Source organism: Erythranthe guttata, chromosome 2 (genome assembly GCF_056151865.1).
Source record: "Erythranthe guttata isolate IM_541 chromosome 2, IM_541, whole genome shotgun sequence".
Lineage (NCBI taxonomy): Eukaryota > Viridiplantae > Streptophyta > Magnoliopsida > Lamiales > Phrymaceae > Erythranthe > Erythranthe guttata.
Window position 1 is genome coordinate 463,027 of NC_142534.1, and position 20,136 is coordinate 483,162.

General features: G+C 37.7%; 3 protein-coding genes across 5 annotated transcripts; 1 reads left to right on the plus strand and 2 right to left on the minus strand.

The window, feature by feature from the left end:
• Positions 1 to 1,572: 1,572 nt before the first annotated feature.
• On the plus strand, positions 1,573 to 5,400 carry CR4 (crinkly4). The gene has a single exon (XM_012981715.2). It carries the CDS (start codon positions 1,876 to 1,878, stop codon positions 4,585 to 4,587), a length of 2,712 nt encoding a protein of 903 aa, XP_012837169.2. The 5' UTR covers positions 1,573 to 1,875; the 3' UTR covers positions 4,588 to 5,400.
• LOC105957757 (thaumatin-like protein 1) lies at positions 5,304 to 7,127 on the minus strand. Of its 2 annotated transcripts, XM_012981717.2 has the most exons (3): positions 6,737 to 7,127; positions 5,880 to 6,549; positions 5,304 to 5,771 (listed from the first exon to the last, which is right to left on the minus strand). In XM_012981717.2, the coding sequence occupies exons 1-3, from the start codon at positions 6,804 to 6,806 to the stop codon at positions 5,483 to 5,485; spliced, it is 1,029 nt and encodes a 342-aa protein (XP_012837171.2). In that variant the 5' UTR covers positions 6,807 to 7,127; the 3' UTR covers positions 5,304 to 5,482. The 2 variants fall into 2 exon arrangements, with proteins under 2 accessions (XP_012837171.2, XP_012837172.1); XM_012981718.2 differs by lacking the exon at positions 5,304 to 5,771 and having other exon boundaries at positions 5,876 to 6,549; positions 6,737 to 7,030.
• A 2,091-nt stretch (positions 7,128 to 9,218) lies between these two features.
• On the minus strand, positions 9,219 to 12,095 carry LOC105957755 (Pathogenesis-related thaumatin superfamily protein). 2 transcript variants are annotated; one of them, XM_012981714.2, is made up of 4 exons: positions 11,822 to 12,095; positions 11,031 to 11,724; positions 9,679 to 9,779; positions 9,219 to 9,599 (listed from the first exon to the last, which is right to left on the minus strand). In XM_012981714.2, the coding sequence occupies exons 1-4, from the start codon at positions 11,880 to 11,882 to the stop codon at positions 9,595 to 9,597; spliced, it is 861 nt and encodes a 286-aa protein (XP_012837168.2). In that variant the 5' UTR covers positions 11,883 to 12,095; the 3' UTR covers positions 9,219 to 9,594. The 2 variants fall into 2 exon arrangements, 1 of the variants encoding a protein (XP_012837168.2); XR_016033188.1 differs by lacking the exon at positions 9,219 to 9,599 and adding an exon at positions 9,918 to 10,795 and having other exon boundaries at positions 9,679 to 9,866; positions 10,882 to 11,724; positions 11,822 to 12,019.
• Positions 12,096 to 20,136: the final 8,041 nt, after the last annotated feature.

Sequence of the window (20,136 nt, forward strand, 5' to 3'; positions counted from 1 at the left end):
TTATTTTTTTAATAAATAATCTTTAATTAATATAATTATTTTTTTAATTGTATATTAATGGGCCGGGCCGCCGAGGGAAGGCCTCTAGCGGCTCATTGTATATGGCCCACCAAGTTTCAGTCCACATTTAATAATGTCGAATTAAACATGATTAATGGGCCCTATTTAATCATAGCCCATTAAATAAAAGTTTATCATTTTTTGTCGTATGAATGTCACATTAAAACGGATTTTCCATTAATTAATTTATTTAATGTAATAACATCGTGAGGGACACGTAGAAAGGTAATAATCCTGGAAAAAAGCACCATTTTGTATCTTAGCATTTAAATTAATCACAATAGAAGCATAAAAGTCGTCCCAAAATCCCGAAGCTTCTCTCCCATCTATTAAAAAATATAGAATACGATAATGTAGATTTATTCAGTGCACTTATATAGCTAGCTGCGAGTTTCTTCCAAAAGAAAAAAAAAAAATTTATGGTGTATGGTGTGACTGAACCCATTAAAATATATTGTTATATATGTATGCATTTGGTTATATATATTATATTATAATATATATAACCACGATGAGAGTAGATTTGGGTATTTAATTGATTACACGAGCTACTTGATCGAAATCAAATCACTTAGCATATGCGTATTATAAATATGATTCAATATTATTAACTATATAGCATATTACTAGCTGAATAAATGTACAAATCTAGTTTATAATTAGGAGTGATATTTAATTTGAATTCAAATCGCATCTACAACAAAGTTTAGACATATAGATCTAGTCCCATCGTTATTATTGCTATGATATAATCTCTATTACATTCATTCTACATTAAACTAACAAATGAAGATTAGGTTGTCTAACCAAAAAGATTCTTAGGATTTTATTTATTACTAAACTAATGCTTTTATAAAATCTGACGAGAGCTTCGTAAATGCTACACTTTGTTAAATACATCAGACGATTTCATATATTTAATTCAAATTAAACACAATTACATGCATATTACATATATACGTGCGGAAAATACGGATTGCGTAAATCTTTATAACTTACTAATACGAACGCGAGTTAGGTATATATGCTAATACGTCTACTTGTAAATTAGTTATCTAAAAATAATTAGAAAGAGAAAATTATAATTTCCTAAATTAAAAGATTTTTCTATACTTAGATGACTAGTGTAACATATACTCCACATAATTTAATGTAACCATTATAGAGTTAAAGAGTAACTTGTAGGAATCATAAATTCTATTTGAGGCTAATTTCACCAACTCCCCAAAATTGAATGTTTAGTTTATCTAATTAGTTTAATCAAGAAGCAATACACATTTACATAGTTACTAACAAAAAAAAGTAAAGAAATTACTAAAATATTATGTAATTCAAATTTATAGTTTTGACCTACTTATTATATAAAAAGTAAAAACACATACATAATTATAGATTATAGTTAAGAAAGGTGAATTAGGAGTAAAATATATTTAATTACAAAGGAAAATTTTAAAAAATCCATAAATAGCTCAACTCCATCAAACAATGCATTAAATGCGAGCGTGACATCCAGCGGTGCCTGCATACGCTTTATTACATAAGGATAAACACAGACCGTTGGATTGATACTCGACAAATCTCCACCGTCAGATTCATATTAAATGCTCCCACCAGCCTCTTTCCCTCCTCTCTCTCTCTCTCTCTCTCCAACACACACACACACACACACACACAACACACAGTGAAACGCTTCAGCCACCTTCACCAATCACCACCACCACCACCACCATCTCCTCCTGCAAAACCTAACCCCGTCGGATATCATAAAATCAAACCCCATACTTGATCCGAGCAAACCCGTCAACTTTCAAAAAGATGAAGCAGAGGAAAAATCCGATGATTTATTTGCTGTTATTTACCTATTTCTGCAGTGGAGTATCCAGTTTGGGATCAATGTCGTCCATCGCCATTTCATACGGAGAAAACGGACCCGTATTCTGCGGGTTAAAATCCGACGGCTCGCATTTAGCCAGCTGCTACGGCTCAAACCCCGCCATCGTTCATGCAACCCCAAATTACTCGCCCTTCCTCGGCTTAACCGCCGGCAGCGGCTTCGTCTGTGGGCTTCAGATGGACTCAAATCAGCCCTTCTGCTGGGGGAGCACCGGATTCATCCAAATGGGGGTACCCCTAAAAATGGCGAAAAATTCGGAGTACCTAGAAATCAGCGCCGGAGACCACCATTTATGCGGGCTGCGGAAACCCTTGATGGGTAAGTTGAGAAACACTTCCTTAGTCGATTGTTGGGGTTACAACATGACAAAAAGCTACAATTTCGATGGGCAGATCCAATCAATTTCCGCCGGTTCTGAGTTTAATTGTGGCCTCTTTGCTCAAAATCGGAGCGTATTTTGCTGGGGCGATCAAACGAGTAGTAATGTGATAGGGTTAGTACCGAAAGAGTTGAAATTTCGAAAAATTGCAGCAGGGGGTTTCCATGTATGTGGGATTCTCGAAGGGGTTAATTCGAGAGTTGTTTGTTGGGGGTCTAGTTTGGATCTTGAACAAGAGATTTCTAGCGGGTCGGGTTTGTATTCGGGTCAACTGAACGTTGACTCTGCTCCGGTGGATAATATGTTGTCTGTAGTTGGGGGAAAATTTCATGCTTGTGGGATTAGGAGTAGTGATAGAGGTGTTGTTTGTTGGGGTTATACAGTTGATAAAAGCACACCGCCACCGAATGGAGTTAAGCTTTATGAAATTGCTGCCGGCGATTACTTCACTTGCGGAATTCTCGCGGAGACGTCGCTTTTACCCGTTTGTTGGGGGGTCAGTTTCCCTACGTCTCTGCCTTTAGCAGTTTCGCCGGGAGTTTGCAAGTCGACACCTTGTTCGAGCGATTCGTACGAGTTTGAAAACGCGAGTTTGCCTTGCAAGTCTCGGGGGTCCCACATTTGCTTGCCTTGTAGCAACGGCTGTCCTAACGAAATGTATGTGATCAGCGAGTGCAGTTTGAAATCCGATAGGCAGTGCGGGTACAACTGCTCGGTTTGCAGTTCGGACGAGTGCGTGAGGTCGTGTTCGAGCGCTGCTATTGAAAGAAACGAGAGCGAGAAGAAGTTCTGGTCAGTGCAAATGCCGATTGTTATTGCGGAAGTTTCTTTTGCTGTCTTCTTGGTGACAGCTGTCGCTTTGATTTCGGTTCTGTACGTTCGGTACAGGCTGAGGAACTGCAGGTGCTCGGAAACTTCTACAGCAAGTACTACAAATGGTTCTTTGCGTAAAGAGAGTGGTAAAATCCGACCCGATTTGGACGAGATGAAAATTAGGAGGGCTCAAATGTTTTCTTACGAAGAACTCGAAAGAGCAACGGGTGGATTTAAGGAAGAATCGGTCGTGGGAAAGGGTAGTTTTTCGAGTGTTTTCAGAGGTGTATTAAAAGACGGCACAACAGTTGCAGTAAAACGAGCTATAGTCTCACCCGATTTGAAAAAGAACTCGAAAGAATTTCACACCGAGCTCGATTTGCTCTCGAGGCTAAACCACGCACACTTGCTCAATTTGCTCGGTTACTGTGAAGAGAGCGAAGAGAGGCTCTTGGTTTACGAGTTCATGGCTAACGGCTCGTTACACCAACACCTCCACAGTAAAGAAAACGAAACGAAGGAGCAATTCGATTGGGTGAGGAGAGTGACAATCGCAGTACAAGCAGCTCGAGGAATCGAATATCTACACGGCTACGCTTGTCCACCTGTCATCCATCGTGATATTAAGTCCTCAAACATTCTAATAGACGAAGAGCACAATGCACGCGTGGCAGATTTCGGGCTTTCCTTACTCGGGCCTGCAAATAGTAGCTCGCCATTGGCCGAGCTGCCAGCTGGCACCCTCGGATACCTCGACCCCGAATACTACAGGCTTCACTACCTCACGACGAAATCCGATGTTTATAGCTTTGGTGTTTTGCTATTGGAGATTCTTAGTGGGAGAAAAGCTATCGACATGCAGTACGAAGAAGGGAACATAGTCGAATGGGCTGTGCCTTTGATTAAAGGTGGCGAAATCGAAGCGATTCTTGATCCGTTCTTGAAGCCTCCGTCAGATCTTGAAGCGCTGACTAGGATTGCTAATATAGCGTGCAAGTGCGTGAGAATGAGAGGGAAGGAAAGGCCTTCGATGGATAAGGTTACTACAGCTTTGGAGCGTGCTTTGGCTTTGTTAATGGGGAGCCCGTGTAACGAGCAGCCGATTTTGCCGACTGAGGTTGTTTTGGGGAGTAGTAGGATGCATAAGAAAACTTCTCAAAGATCGGGGGGGAATCGGTCGAATTCGGAAAATGATGGGGCGGAAATGGAAGATCAGAGAATCGAGATTAGGGCTCCGTCTTGGATTACTTTTCCGAGCGTGGCTTCTTCGCAGAGGAGGAAGTCTTCTGTTTCGGAATCGGATATTGTTGATGGGAAGAATATTCCGGAAACTAAAAACGGGGGTAACGGGAATATTGTCGGAGATGCTTTGAGGAGTCTCGTGGAAGAGATTGGTCCCGCTTCTCCTCAAGAACATTTGTTCTTGCAGCATAATTTCTAGGCTAAAGGTAAATATATATAATGTGGCCGATTTTGTATATTTTTATCGTAATTCGGCGGTCGAGTAAGCGAACTATATATATGTATATGTAATTCTTGCATTGGTGTTATTGCAAGCTTTTTTGAACTAGTACTAATTCGGAGGCGTTGTTCGAATGTTCGTATTTATTCTGTCTCGGGTAAAGGTGTGTTCTTTACACGAACGGAGTACCAAACAACGTATGACAAAATGTTCGTTTCTCGTTTCGTTTTCTTGCGAAATATTTATAGAGTAGATGGAGTTTTGTAGTTTCTTCAGCTCTAGTATCATTATTAGAAGTTTCTAGAAGTTTCTTGAATCATCAACTAAGGTTAAAACTCAGCAATAAAAAACTTAGGTAAGCTATTCACTTGTATTATTACCATTGGAATACTCATTTGTAGACATTTTTATGTTGTCCTATTATTAGTCATATATATAGTCTATACTGCATTAAAAAACTGATTTTTATTAGATTAAATTATTTAAATACAAGTCAAATAAAAACAAGATTACAAGATGTCTGGTAAAGGAGAAAGCTATGCTTGTAATTGCAGCAAAGGGGAGCTCTCTTTTTACAGACAATTAACCAACAATTTCACACACATTCACACCATCACTGCGTGCTTTTTCTTTCTTGTCTACCTCAAAATATTTACCAGTTAACGGAAAGAAAACCATGAAAACTGAACACTTGGTTTTTCACTAGGAATATAGAAACAAGCATAATATTAATATATATACATAATTCAAGGGGAAAATTAAATACCAACAAAATTAAAAAAAAAAAAAAAATACAGTTCCCTAACTAAAAGCCAAAATTTCATCCCCTTGAAGAAATAGCCTTGTTTTCGATGTCTGAATAACCTTAAAAATACTAAGAAAAAAAAGATAAAAAAAAGCTGGCAGAGGCAAAGAACAAGACAGAATGAAAAGTGGGTGAGCTGTAAACCCTAGTTGAATCCCCCATGGCTAAACCAGCCAACCAAGATCCATCTGGCAACATTGCTTCAGACCCTGACCCGGGTATCGAATTCGGGTCGGAACCCGTTACACCAAATTCGGATCCTGACCCGTTGGTTGGGTCTGTTCCTGATAGAGACCCATCAGCATTAGTTGTTTCTGGTGCTGTCACTGTCGGGCTTGGATCTTTTGATGATTTCTGACTGCAAAATATTTACCCAAAAATTATCTTTGCTAGATTCTTTCTTAAACTAATTAATATATATTTATTTAATTTTAATTTAATTGGGAATTAAGAAAATGATTTTTACCTGGGCATGGAGGGGCAAAACGTCACCGTATAATCCGCCGACGCGCAGGTGAAAGTGCTGGTGGGGTCGTCGTAAGCGTAGCTGTACGATCTGGGGCATGCCGACTTGAACATCTGCGAGTAGACCGACGGCCGACAGGCGGCGGGTGTGCTGAACGCGCCGCTGCAGCAGTACTCCGGGCTGCCGAAAGCCTCGCACGCGCTCTTGCACGCTTCACCGCCGCCAACCCGGAGCTCCGACGGGCAGGCCCGGTTCAGATCCGTGATGCACCCGGTCGACGCGCACATGCCGGAACCCCCCGACGCCTCGACTATCATCGGCAGGTTGTAGCCGTCGACGAGGCTGACGTCGTAAAAGTCCAAACCGCCGGTGCCGAGTGTGAACTCCGCCAGAGTCGCGGGTGGGGCTGCGCCGGAGCCGTTGCATTCGGCTTGACCCGAGCCGCAGTCTCCCGTCTGGCAAGAGACTGATTCGGAGCCGGAGAATGCGCACCCGGTTCGACCCCAGAACCGGCCGGACCAGCCGGCGGGGGCGACGAATGTCCGGGAGGAATCTTGGGGGAGCTCGAATCCAGTGCTGTCGAGTCTAGGGCTACCGGTGTTCGCTAGTATACCGGGCCAAACTGTGTACTGGCATTTGTTCACAAATGTGAACGTTGCTCCAAACGCAACTACACCAGAATGAAAAACGATAAAAGATCACACATTTAGCTCAAAGATCACACATTTATTCCTAAAAATGAAAAATATAGCAAAACCCACTTCACAGATTATACATATCAAAAGTAATTGCAAAACCCAGTTCAAATATCACAGAAATTAAGCTAAAAGCAGAGTTCTTGGCATGAAATTTATTACCTGTGGAGAAAAAGACAAGAAAAATATGGAAGCTGAGAAATAGGGCTATGTAGTAAAATGAGTGATCCATGTAAGCTTTCTTCTTCTTCTATTTTAATGGGATTAGGTAAACAGAGAGAGTGAAGCAGGGGAAAGAAGATAATTGGAATCAAGTGTTCGTTGCTATGTTAAAAAAAATAAACAAGAAAAATGAAATAGATTATTAATTTGCCTAATTGTTGGTGGGAGTGGAGAAATGAGGTGTTTTGGACCCCAATGAATGTATGTACCGGTACACAGATATAATTGTCAATCTTTTCTTTTGCAGAGGACTGGTATATAATTATTAATTATTATAAAGGACAGAAAATATGGAAGAGAGGAACTGTTCTCTAGTAATTATTTATTAATTAATTACACTATCATTCCCGTTGGATGATACATATTCATAAAAGTGTCAAATTGAGGTTTTAGTTTGTGTGAAATGTCCTAAATAGCCTTACCAATTTGGTGGTAATTAGTGTTATTCTTGTGGTGAAGATAACTACACATATTGAAGAGAAATATTCAATAAATGATCTGTGTTAATTGATCTAATGTTCGAATTCTCTTGTAAACGGTAGTTGGATCGAACATGTGACACAAAGTTAGCCTAATATGGTTTGCAAGTTATTATACAATAGTGTATGTTTATCCTGAACATCTATATCGTTGGCAGCGGATTCATTTTTTATTAAAATAAAAAAAAATTTGTAACAATAATAAAATAATTAAAAGTATAAGTGAGTGGTATAAGTGTGAAGATGGAATAACTTATTATTTCATTGGGGCTCTGCAAAATGCCATGGCCCATTAAATGGTGAGTCCTTTTTTAGGTTTGAGTTATTTATTGCGCCTCATAGTATGGGCTTCTATAAGTTCCATTTTTGTTTTTAATATATTATTACTACATTTATAAATAATTATTTATAATTCAATGTATCATATATTATTCTTCTACTTTAACGATGTTCTAGACTATTGATTATTTATTAAAAAAAAATTGAAATTGCAACACATTTTAGTGTAATGTTTAATTAATTATGTTTGAATACCAAGTCCATGTTTCACTGATGGTGGTGGGGGCTAAAGTTGTAAGTTAATACCTTTGGATTCCTTTTGGCGCGTCTTTTCATGCTTCAATAAATTGCAGTGAATTTTGACCTATATTAATTCCCATAATTCATTGTACATTTATAAAATTAATGTACCATTATGCATTTATGCTCAAATCAAGTGTGGAACTACTTCTGTGTACACATTGACCATTGTCTTGTAGATTCAACTCATACAAGTACATCAAATATTTATTATAATATTCAATTAGCATTTACATTTTATATATGAAATTATCGAAATATTAATATTATCCTTGATACTTTGTTCAATAACTCGTGATTGATTTGTCTTGATAAAAGGACTAATTCGGAAGATTTTTCGGGCCCACTTCACACGATCGGATCGACCATTAAACCCACTTTTACTTAACAATTACAAAGTAATCAACTTTAAACTAGTTTTAGGGAAAAACCATCATTTATTTTCTTTTTTTTATTTAAAATGTTTATGCAAAGTGGGACTGTGTTTTTCTTTTCTTTGCCTTTTGACACAAAATTGGTACTTACTGAAATACAAAATTACTAAATTGGCTTCACTGGGATTCCAGAGATTATTCCATCAAATCGGTCACTCATTGCCTCGTATAGTTAATTACTCTCTATTTTCCATTTTATACGTCGCTTTTCATTGTTGTGCTCGTATTAAGAAAATTTATTAAAAGTTAATAGGTTATAGTAAAAATCATAGGAAACCACTAAAATAACTTTGTGATTAATTGTTTTTCAGTTGATTAATTAAGAGTGATAAACTATAAAATTGAAAATATTGCGATTGATGCTTGTTAGAATTGTAAAGTGACAAGAATGTAACAAGATAAACTAAAAAAATAATGGTTAAAAAAGAAGTTTAAACTAGAATCAAACGAAAATTTAAGGGCAAATTACACTTTTACCCCGTACCCTAGCCCAAAATCACTTTAGTTCATTGAATATCTACTACAGGCAAGCAAAGCTCCATCTATAACAACAAACCCCTTAGGCACAATGTACTTCAACAACTCTCTTGAATGGAAATGCACCGAAATTGATCGATTTTAGCTTCTTAGTTTCGCTAGTGTTAGAACTGTAATTTTGAAATTTGGTGAAAGACAAGAGTCGGTTGAATTAGAAAAAAATAAAGAGAGGAGAGGGTCGTTTTGATATTTCCATGCCTTGACCAAACGTCATCAAGTTACAGGGGTAAATCAACGGCGAGTTCCACAATAGAACAATTTTGCAAGTACCAAGGAGGTAAATCGGCACAATTGAGAGTTTAAGAGGGTAAAGTGATTATATGCCAGTACAAGGAGGGAAAGTTGAATGTGCCTAAAAGTTAATTATAAATTACATCATCATAGACAATAAAATCGGAAAAAAATCTCATCAACATTCCCAAACGAGGCCTTCGAGTCTTAGATTACAGATTCATCATGCCTCTTTCCAATTTCTTAACATACAAGATTGTTCTTAATTCACCACAATGTCAAAATTTCCCTACATGGTCTAAGATCAATATATTTAAGTACTACTTATAGTTTTAATCATGGTTGAAACCAGAGGTAGAATCACTACTAGTATACACAAGTGGAATAACGAACACATAAATAGATGAAAATCGAAAGAGTAACCTACAATAGAGAGAAGCTCGTCGTACCATTCCCTCTCGTTCGAGTCACAACACCTGATAGTGGGGCCCACTACAAAATTAATGCTCTCAATCTTCAGTTGTACTAAAACTTGTGATCAGCCTGAAAAAAGACTCCACCCGATTAAAACCGTAAAAATTGGCAAATGGAAAATGCAAAAGAATGTAAATAAAAGTCAAACCTGGAGACGACAATCTGGTGTGATGCCTTCCCATGTGCATCATAGTTTTGTTGACCAGAGGCAATTCTGCTGTGTCCTTAAGTAATCCAAGAACTTTCTGGCTGCAAGATTTTGTATTTTTTTTTAAGTATGTCGCAACTCGAACCTTATTACAAAACATGTATGTATATGTATGTTTCACCATATTACTAAAGATGATACTCACGATTCTCTGTTTCCGGCAAAACCAAAATGCGCACAGAAATATAAGTAACAGTGTCTAAACACATAGTTCATTCATTCATGCAATATTGAACTAAGTAACAACTACTGTGTGATAAGGGAGATAGAAACTGTATGCAGCAAAAAGAAGGGAACGAAAACGTCATTTCTCAAAGAAAAAAAAAAAGGTCAAATAATTTGTGATATACCGTACGAATATTTATGGTGGTATGATTTAAGGCAATTACTTGGTGGCATTAAGTCTGCAAGCTATGTTTGATATAAGCATCTGGAGGGGAAGGTTCGTACTTAGCTTATCGTAAATGATTCATTAATCAATACCTAATATCCACACTAATTAACTGTCTTTAAGTGTCATCTCAAGTATACATGTTTGTTCATTAAGGCCTCGCTTTGGTTGCCAAGATAAGATTAAATAATCTAATGAAAACCCAATTAATTTATCGGACCCGGGACATCCAACAAAAAAACTCCCCAAAAGACAAGATAAAACATGATAACATAATATTTGCGGGTCGACCCGGCAAGTCATTGGAAACGTCAAACAAAGTCTAATTATTTAGTTAATAATGACTAATCTCCCTAACCAAACGAGGCCTAAGATGTTGACATTTTTGCAATCTAGCATCATTAACTCTATATAGCAATTTAGCAATGAAAATAACGACTATATAGTTCTCGAGCAATCTGTCATCCTTAACTCGAAAAAAACGTACGGAATTAGAAACAGAGGAAAAACAAGAAGATAAGCTGTTACAACGGCTCCTACGGATTATACTGTAGATTCGTGTTTGGGTAGGTCTATTAATTCATGATACTAAGCTCATTAAATGGGAATATGATCTCAGATTTGAATAATACCTTACGGCACATTATGCATTACTGTCGATAATATCTAATTTTAGAAAATACTTCCTTCGCCGAATGCAGTCCAGGAATACTTCGAAGTTCGAAGCATAAACTATTAGAGCAGAAAAATACACCTTCAACTGGATTGTATGTATATTGACAAGCAATGTATCATAAAAAATCATCTAATTGTTCAATAATTGATGTCGGGATTTAATGAAATTGACCATCTACAAATCAAAATCAAGAAAGCAATGTCGAGGGCAAAATAGTAAATTGACCTGGTGTAAGGCAGAGGGCAGAAGATGATAAAATAATCGGCGCCGGCACAGGTGAAAGTACTAGTCCGGTCATCGTAAGCATAGCTGTACGAACGCGGGCACGCGTTCTTGAAGAACAGCGAGTAAGGAGAAGGCCGACACGTGTCCGGCGTACTGTACGCGTCGCTGCAGCAGTACATGGGATCCCTAAACGCCTCGCACGCGCTCCTGCACGCGATCCCCTCGCGGCCACGCGCCACGCTGAGCTCCCTGGGGCACGCGCCGTTCAAATCCACCAGGCACCCCGTGGGGCTGCACCCCCCGCCGCCTGTACCTCCCCTGGCGACAATCAGCATCGGGAGGTTGTACCCATCCACGAGGCTGACGTCATAGAAATCCAGCCCCTGGTCGCCGTCGAGCGTGAACTCCGCCAGTGACGCGGGGGGGATCGCACCGGCGCCGGCGCATTCCACCTTCCCGGAGCCGCAATCAGCTGTGAGGCAGAGGAATTTACCGGTGGAAGGGTCTGTGGAGCAGTGCGTTCGAGCCCAGACCCGACCCGACCAGGAATTGGGTACCCGGAGAGTTCTGGATTTTCCGGGCTCGAGAACGAAACCGGTCGGGTTGAGGAGCGGTCTGTCGGCGCCTGTTAGTATACCAGGCCATATCGTGCGCCGGCACTTGTTAACTATCTTGAACGTCGTCGTTTCTACCTCTGTTGAATTTCAAAATTAATTTACCGAAATACAGGGGATGAAAATAAATAGATAAAATTAACGAGTAATAAAAGAAAAAAAAAAAAAAAAAAAAACCTGAGAAGAGAGAGAAGTTGAGCAGAAGGAAAGTGGCAGCAAGGAGAAGAAGGTGGTCCATCTAGAATATAGCAGAAACTGGATATTTTGTTTTTTTAGCAAGTATTTTGCTTTTTCTGTACTTCTTCCTTCTCTGCCATTTTCTCTCTCTTCTTTTCTTCCTTTTATTTATCTTTCCTTTTTGGTTTATTGTGGAATAAAGATGGTGGCAATAGAAATTGGGGAACCAAAAATAAAAATTAATTAAATAGAAAAAACAGAGAAAAGTGGGAATTTTTTGGAATATCTTTTTGTATTTTATATATATATATCTCAATTTTTTGCTGAAAATAATTTATATTTTTATGTAATTAGAATTTGTAAGAATCTTCAAGAACAACAAAAATAAAATTACTAGTTGATACGGGCCGATTGCGCCAAAAGCCCGGATAATAAAAAAATTTATAACACAAATTGGGCCCATTTAAAATTTGTCCATTAACATTCTATACTAACCCCAAGTGGAGTAGACTATAATAACGGGCCTAAATGTAGCCCGCAGAAAAGCCCAAAGCCCATTCCTTTTTTTTTTTTTAATATAACCAACCATAAACAAATGGTTAATGATTCGTGTAAATAAACTAAGTAGGCCTGCCCACTACATGGGGACGAGAATTGGACTGAATTATAATTTTGCTTTGTTGCTAATTTATTTCATTCAATTAATAATTTTGCATAGTTAAATAAGGGCGGTGTTGGTCGAAAACCTACACGCAAGTGCACGTATCGTACAAGTAATATAGTGGACAATTAAGTCCGGATATCGAACCCACAGGGAATATTTAATTACTTAATCCTAGACGCTAAATTCTACCAATTATTATCAAGCCCACCCTACACAGTCGAGTTTTTAGAGAATTAACTAAGATTAAATTAAAAAGCAAATTAAAACGACAAAGCAAGAAAGCAAATTAAACACGAAGATTTATCAGAGTAAACAAGCCTAGGATTTTATTCTTCCCCCTATGTGATTATTACTCCCCCAATTCCTTCAATTATGCAAGCAATTAACCCGGATTATTAACCTGAGATGCTAAAATAATCATAACCCGCTTCCGCGTGTATTACGATTCTAATACTCTAGATTCAATTACTATATTCCTATGCAATTAATTCTAGGACACAGCATTAAGCACAAATCTCAATAATGGCTACCTAAGAGATTAACTATATTCCTATGTTAATACCACAAAGGCTCTTCTACCACAGTTCTAATTATTAACCCGATCTTCCGATTCATGCGATTAACAATAACATAAAAGCACATAAAGTGGCCAGTTTCATGAACTTAATAAAACAAGTAGAAGAAATAATCCGGAATTAAAACTTGCATAAAATCATAGAAAAGGGTTCATAAATCCCACATAGGGTTCCAAATAAAATCCTAGAAATAAGAAAATTAGCTACTCATGATTAAAGGAAAAACACAAATAAAATAAGTCATAAACGATAAATCTATGCTTAGCGTCTTCGAATTCTTCGTCTTCGTTATTGCTTTGTTGCTCTCCAAATTGCGTAAAAAGATGGATCTCTAATTGTGTGCTTGGCTTGGTCTTATATAGGGTGAAAAACTTGGGGAAGAAGGCAGTTTCCTTGTGCAATTAAGATTCTTTCACTGCGCTATTTCGACCATCCGGACGGCCGTGTGAGATTTATGCCTAAAATCCGCACGGCCGTGCGGTCCTTGATTTTCCAGAATTCTGCTTTTTTCACTTTTGGTCCATATTTTCTCCAAAATTGCAGTTTTGACCCCATACTTTTCCAATTCTTCAATTTATACCTGAAATACAATAAATCAACTTTTTAAGCACCAATTATCATTAAAACACACCAAAAGCTCAAATAAAAAGATACGATAAAGTGTAAAAATATACACTTAACAGGCAGCAAAAGTTAGGTGATGGAATTATTTCAATGATGATTCCATTCATTTTAAATTACGAAGGGCCCATAACTTGTCAAGCATGCCACCATACCAATTAATTAAAAGATCAAATATTATTGCTAAAAAGGAGCAATAATTTGTATAGTTTCAAATTATGTACTAGGCTAAAAATGAACATTCAATTCAGACTAAAGCAAGATTATTTGTTACTACCCATCGTAGGTAGGTTGACTTTGTAATTATAAAACATCAAAAATCTTCCATTTCATTGGTCCACGTATTTAAGCTTCTCGTATATGTTAATTTTGGAGGCTGTATTATCAATTATGTCATTTTCTTTTCTGATGTCACTATTATGTCATCAAGGGAATTGTTTATTTAATAATTTGTAACCACTATTAATATTATTAATAATTATATATATTTTTTAAATGTATATGTTAAGTGTATATTTTTACACTTTATCGTAACTTTTTATTTGAGCTTTTGGTGTGTTTTAACGATAATTGGTGCTTAAAAAGTTGATTTATTGTATTTTAGGTACAAATTGAAGAATTGGAAAAGTATGGGGTCAAAACTTCAATTTTGGCAAAAATATGGGTCAAAAGTGAAAATATCAAAATTCTGAAGAAACAAGGCTCGGACCCCCGTCCCAGTTTTAGGGCAAATTATGGGACCCCCGTCCCATACCCCGAAGTTGCGCAGTAAAGGGATTTTAATTGCACAAGGAAACTGCCTTCTTCCCCAAGTTCTTCACCCTATATAAGACCAAGCCAAGCACACAATTGGAGATCCATCTTTTTACGCAAAATCAAGAGCAAAGAAGATCAACGAAGATTCAAGCATAGTTTTTCTTATTTAATTTATTTATTTTATTTTATTTATCATAAGAATCACGAGTAGCTAAGTCTTTATTTCTAGGATTTTATTTGGAACCCTATGTGGGATTTATGAACCCTTTTCTATGATTTTATGCAAGTTTTAATTCCGGATTATTTCTTCTACTTGTTTTATTAAGTGCATGAATTTGATCACCTTATGTGCTTTTATGTTATTGTTAATCGCATGAATCGGAAGATCGGGTTAATAATTAGAACTGTGGAAGAAGAGCCTTTGTGGTATTAACATAGGAATATAGTTAATCTCTTAGGTAGCCATTATTGAGATTTGTGCTTAATGCTGTGCTCTAGAATTAATTGCATAGGAATATAGTAATTGAATCTAGAGTATTAGAATCGTAATACACGCGGAAGCGGGTTATGATTATTTTAGCATCTCAGGTTAATAATCCGGGTTAATTGCTTGCATAATTGAAGGAATTGGGGGAGTAATAATCACATAGGGGGAAGAATAAAATCCTAGGCTCGTTTACTCTGATAAATCTTCGTGTTTAATTTGCTTTCTTGCTTTGTCGTTTTAATTTGCTTTTTAATTTATTTTAGTTAATTCTCTCTAAAGTCGACTGTGTAGGGTGGGCTTGATAATAATTGGTAGGATTTAGCGTCTAGGATTAGATAATTAAATATTCCCTGTGGGTTCGATATCCGGACTTAATTGTCCACTATATTACTTGTACGATACGTGCACTTGCGTGTAGGTTTTCGACCAACAAGTTTTTGGCGCCGTTGCCGGGGAATATTTTAATTATTTATTTTATTCTAGCTCTAAATTTGAACAATTTTCACGATTCACCCAAATTATTTTTTTTTAAATATTTTTTTTTTCTCTTTTCTTTGGTTACATGTCAGGTTACAATTTTCGCGAAACTCAAACAGGATATGAATGGCTTCCGTCTGGTGAATACCTCCAAAATACCTATAATATGCCGTTACGTTGTTCAAGATGTGGTGGAGATCATTACACTAACCAATGTTGGTATGCACCGAAAGCGAATAATTTCGTAGATAATACCAACAGAGGTTACTGGAACACATACACCAACACGTACGAGCAGAGCAATTCAAGCCAAGATTTCCACAATTTTCAACATCGTGAGCCGCAATTTGATGATTTTCAAACCTATTATGCAAAGCCACGAGAACCCACTATTGAGGAGTGTTATAGGAAATCCATCCTTGAAGATTTTATGAAGTCCACTCAAGCATCTATCCGAAGACTTGAAATAATGTTGGAAGAGATGAAGCTCAAGAGGTCTCATGAAAATATTTCAGACAATATCGAGAATGGTTGCAACAACGAAAATCCGTCTGAAACTTGTGATGAGAAAAATCCTTTAGACCTAGAAAATAGTGTCGATGAGAGGGAAAAAGAAATTACGAAGACACTTGAAGATGATGAATCAGACAATGAAATCGAGCTCAACTCCAAAGATGTCTCGGAACAAGAGAAGAAGGAGATGGATGTGGTTAGTGCAAATATTCAAATTGATGATCTTATTGTTATTCCTGACGTGGCTTTGAAGGCATCAATAGAGGTTGCTAAGAAGGCGAATGTGTTTGAAGTGGAGGTTATACGCGGACGTGAGGTTTTTGTGTACCGATTTGAGGGAGCGGGTGATGAAGTTCCCAACTTGGCTTCGTACCGATTGATTACAACTAAGAAAGACTACAAGCTAAGGCGGACCCTGACATATTGCAATCCTATCCCTGTATCGGTTGCAATTGAAGTGACAAAGCTCATGGATGGATGCGCAATCTACAAGGCTTTGGATTGGACATAAAAATTTCAACAAGCAAAGTCTGGCTGAAGACTTTAAACTTAGCGCTTCTCGGGAGGCAACCCGAGCTTTATTGTTTTTCGTAGTTTTCTTTAATTTTTCGTTTCGTTTTTGATATCATAAGCATGCATTCTAATTTATTTATTTGAATTTTAACTTTTCAGGGTCGAAAACATGATCGGGGAGTCCAGACGACCGTCTGCAAAAAAAAAAAAAAAAAAAAAAAAAAAAAAAAAAAATTGCAGCACTGCACTTGAGACGGCCGTCCCAAAATATGCCTATTTTGTGGGACGGCCGTCCCACAACCAGGAAGAAAAAAAAATTCGGACGGCCGTCCGAAAATCAGCACAAAAACCGGGACGGCCGTCCGACTAGTTTTGGGGCGTTTTAACTTTAAAAAAATTAGATTTTCTCCCCCATTGTTTCCTAAACCCTCCTCTTTCCTTCTCTCAAACTCCCACACACAAATGGAGGCTAGAGAATCGAACCAAATTCTTCAAGATCTACTCTTTCAAGGCACGCCCACAAGGTGTTCGACAATTTGCTCCAACCAAATTTTGAGTTCGATTGTTAACCAATTATCACCGAATATATTCCAACCTCTCTCCCAACTATGTCGTCCAACAAACGAGGCCGCACGAGCGAAGCATCATCTTCCAAAGGGAGGAAAAGGGAAAGAAAAGTGCCACCACCCAATGAGGACGAGCGTGAGAGAGCTAGGGAGGAGCACCCCGATCACATCGACTCCGAATAAATCAGGTGTTTTCTATCCTTAAAACTTTGTGCTAATTTCGTTGAGGGCAACGAAAATTTTAAGTTTGGGGGTGAAAAACATGTTTTTGTGCTTATTTTTTGTTTTAGTTTGCATGCATTAGGTTTTATTCGTTTTTATTGTTTTTCTCGTTTTTCCGGAATATAAAAAAAAAAAAAAAAAAAATTGCTTGAGTCGAATGCATCTATGATTTATGATGATGAGAGATGATCAATGTTTGATGATGAAATTGCTTGTTTTATGTGATAAGGATTTGATGTTTGTTTAGCTTTCGATTCAACGGGACTTAGAAGCGAATTATTGCTAGGAATCACATTTTGTGCATTGCTTTTGTTGAATGTTTTGTATTTTAAATTTGGAATTAATTTGTGCTAGATCATGCTATGTTCGGTTTTAAGACTCACCTTAGGAAATTTATGATACGAAGTATTGAGTAGTAAGTGATTTGGGATATGATTTGGGCCTTCTTTGAACCGTTTGAGCCTTTCAAGCCGACCTTTTTATCGAAATTCCTTAGAACCTTGATTTGAGCCTCGGAGAAAAGGTGTTCTTTCTTTTAGCCATGTGTATAAGGTAGAAAAGTGGAGACTCTTGAAAAAAATTACCCCTTGGAGTTCGGTCGAAAATTTTTATAAGGTCCTTCTTCTTCTTTGAAAAAAAAAAAAAAGAAAAAAAAAAAAAGAAGACAAATATCTATGCTTCTATATATATATAAAAAAAAAAAAAAAAAAAAAGAAAAAGAAGAAGAAGAAGAGACTAGAAGGGAGAAATAAGGACTAGTTGTTGAATTATTTTTGAAAACTCGATCCATTGCCTCAAAAGCAAAAGTGGAGACTTTTGAACTTTTGAGAATCGAGTTTACTAAAGTCCGTAGAGGTGAATTCATTGTTTCAAACGCCTATCTTTCAAATTTTGGCGTAATCACCTAAATTCAAGAAGAATAGCCACATATACCCATATTTCCTACCTCGAACCAAAGAGCCTAACAATTGAAAGCCACAAAGCCCCAATGATCCCAATAGCTTAATGTTCGATATTAGTAGAGTAGAATAATTTGGTGAGTATTTGGAGTCAAGCATATGCATGTAAGTATAAATTTTCTCTATTTTTAACTTGCAAATATTGGATACTTGAAGCAATTGTATGATTTGTGGTTTTTGGTAATGGTGAGTGACTAAGTGTTGTTGAATTTTGAGCTTGCGAATGCCTAAGAATTGTCATTATAATTACAAGTTCTGAAAACGTGAAGTTGATCATTGATCTATGTGATAAGATGTAATAGTTGTGTTATTTGCTTATTGGTAGATTTTGCTTGAGGACAAGCAAAAGTTCAAGTTTGGGGGTGTGTTAAGTGTATATTTTTACACTTTATCGTAACTTTTTATTTGAGCTTTTGGTGTGTTTTAACGATAATTGGTGCTTAAAAAGTTGATTTATTGTACTTTAGGTACAAATTGAAGAATTGGAAAAGTATGGGGTCAAAACTGCAATTTTGGCGAAAATATGGGTCAAAAGTGAAAATATCAAAATTCTGAAGAAACAAGGCTCGGACCCCCGTCCCAGTTTTAGGGCAAATTATGGGACCCCCGTCCCATACCCCGGAGTTGCGCAGTAAAGGGATTTTAATTGCACAAGGAAACTGCCTTCTTCCCCAAGTTCTTCACCCTATATAAGACCAAGCCAAGCACACAATTGGAGATCCATCTTTTTACGCAAAATCAAGAGCAAAGAAGATCAACGAAGATTCAAGCATAGTGATGCGATCTCAAAAGTATCGACAGTGTTTTCTACGCAATTAGCAAGAAAATACTAAGAAAAGAGTTTTATTATTCTGCATAATTAATCCTAAACCTACGTGCTTATATTTATACTAAACTAATAGAGTCCTAATGACCTAGGAAAACCATGAAAAGATAAATACTAACTAAGAAATAAAAGGAATCCTATCAACTAAATAATACGTAAGGAAAAAGAACTCAATTAAGTTGCAATTCTAATCTAACTATCCTATTCCATAATGTTGGGTCGTATCATTCCCTTCCCCTTCAAAACGAATCTTGTCCTCAAGATTTAGTTTTGAAGAATTCTTCACAGGAATCTTGCCTCTCGTTCTTCCTTGAATGTGGTATTCTCGACCGCCGTCCTTAAACTTCATCGTTCTCATACCGTAATCAATCCACATCGGTCCAAGACTCTCGAGCCAAGGCATACCTAGTACCACGTCCAACCCATTTATTGGTAAAGCAAATAGATTGGTCTGGAACTCGTATCCTTGCAATGTTATCACATTCAATTCATATTTATCTCGGCACTCTAATTTTTCCCCGTTCGCCACTCTAACTGAGAATGGTTTAGTTGGAGTAGCGTGCATCTGTAGTCGACTAGCCAAGTTCGGGTTAATAAAATTGAGACTCGAACCACTGTCAATTAATACCTCAATTGGTTTATTCTTAAGCATGCCCGTCAAACGCATCGTTGACACTCCATCCTCCCCTTCTAACGCATTAAGGGAAATATGGGGCTCTTCCTCAATTTTTTTGTCGCCTTCGACTCCCGACCCATCGATTTCAATCAACAAAGCTTGCGCCCGTTTACATTGGTGGCCTCGGACGAACTTCTCGTCACAATTATAGCATAAATTTTTCTCACGTCGTTGTTGCAACTCATCCCAAGTCAGTCGTCGAGTCCCAGAGCTAACCGATTCTCGTCCTGCTGCCATTGTCGTGACCGGGATCGTCCCGCCTCCCGATTTCTTTCCAACTTGCAGCTGTTCCTCTTTTCGTTTGGCTAGCTCGATGGCTGTTTGTAAATCCTTGGGTCTGAATAGCCGTACGTCGCCTGCTATTTCCTCTTGAAGACCTGCCATGAACGCACCCATGAGCGCCTCTTCCGACCAATACGGTAGACAATTCATTAAGCGCTCAAAATCCCCCAAGTATTCC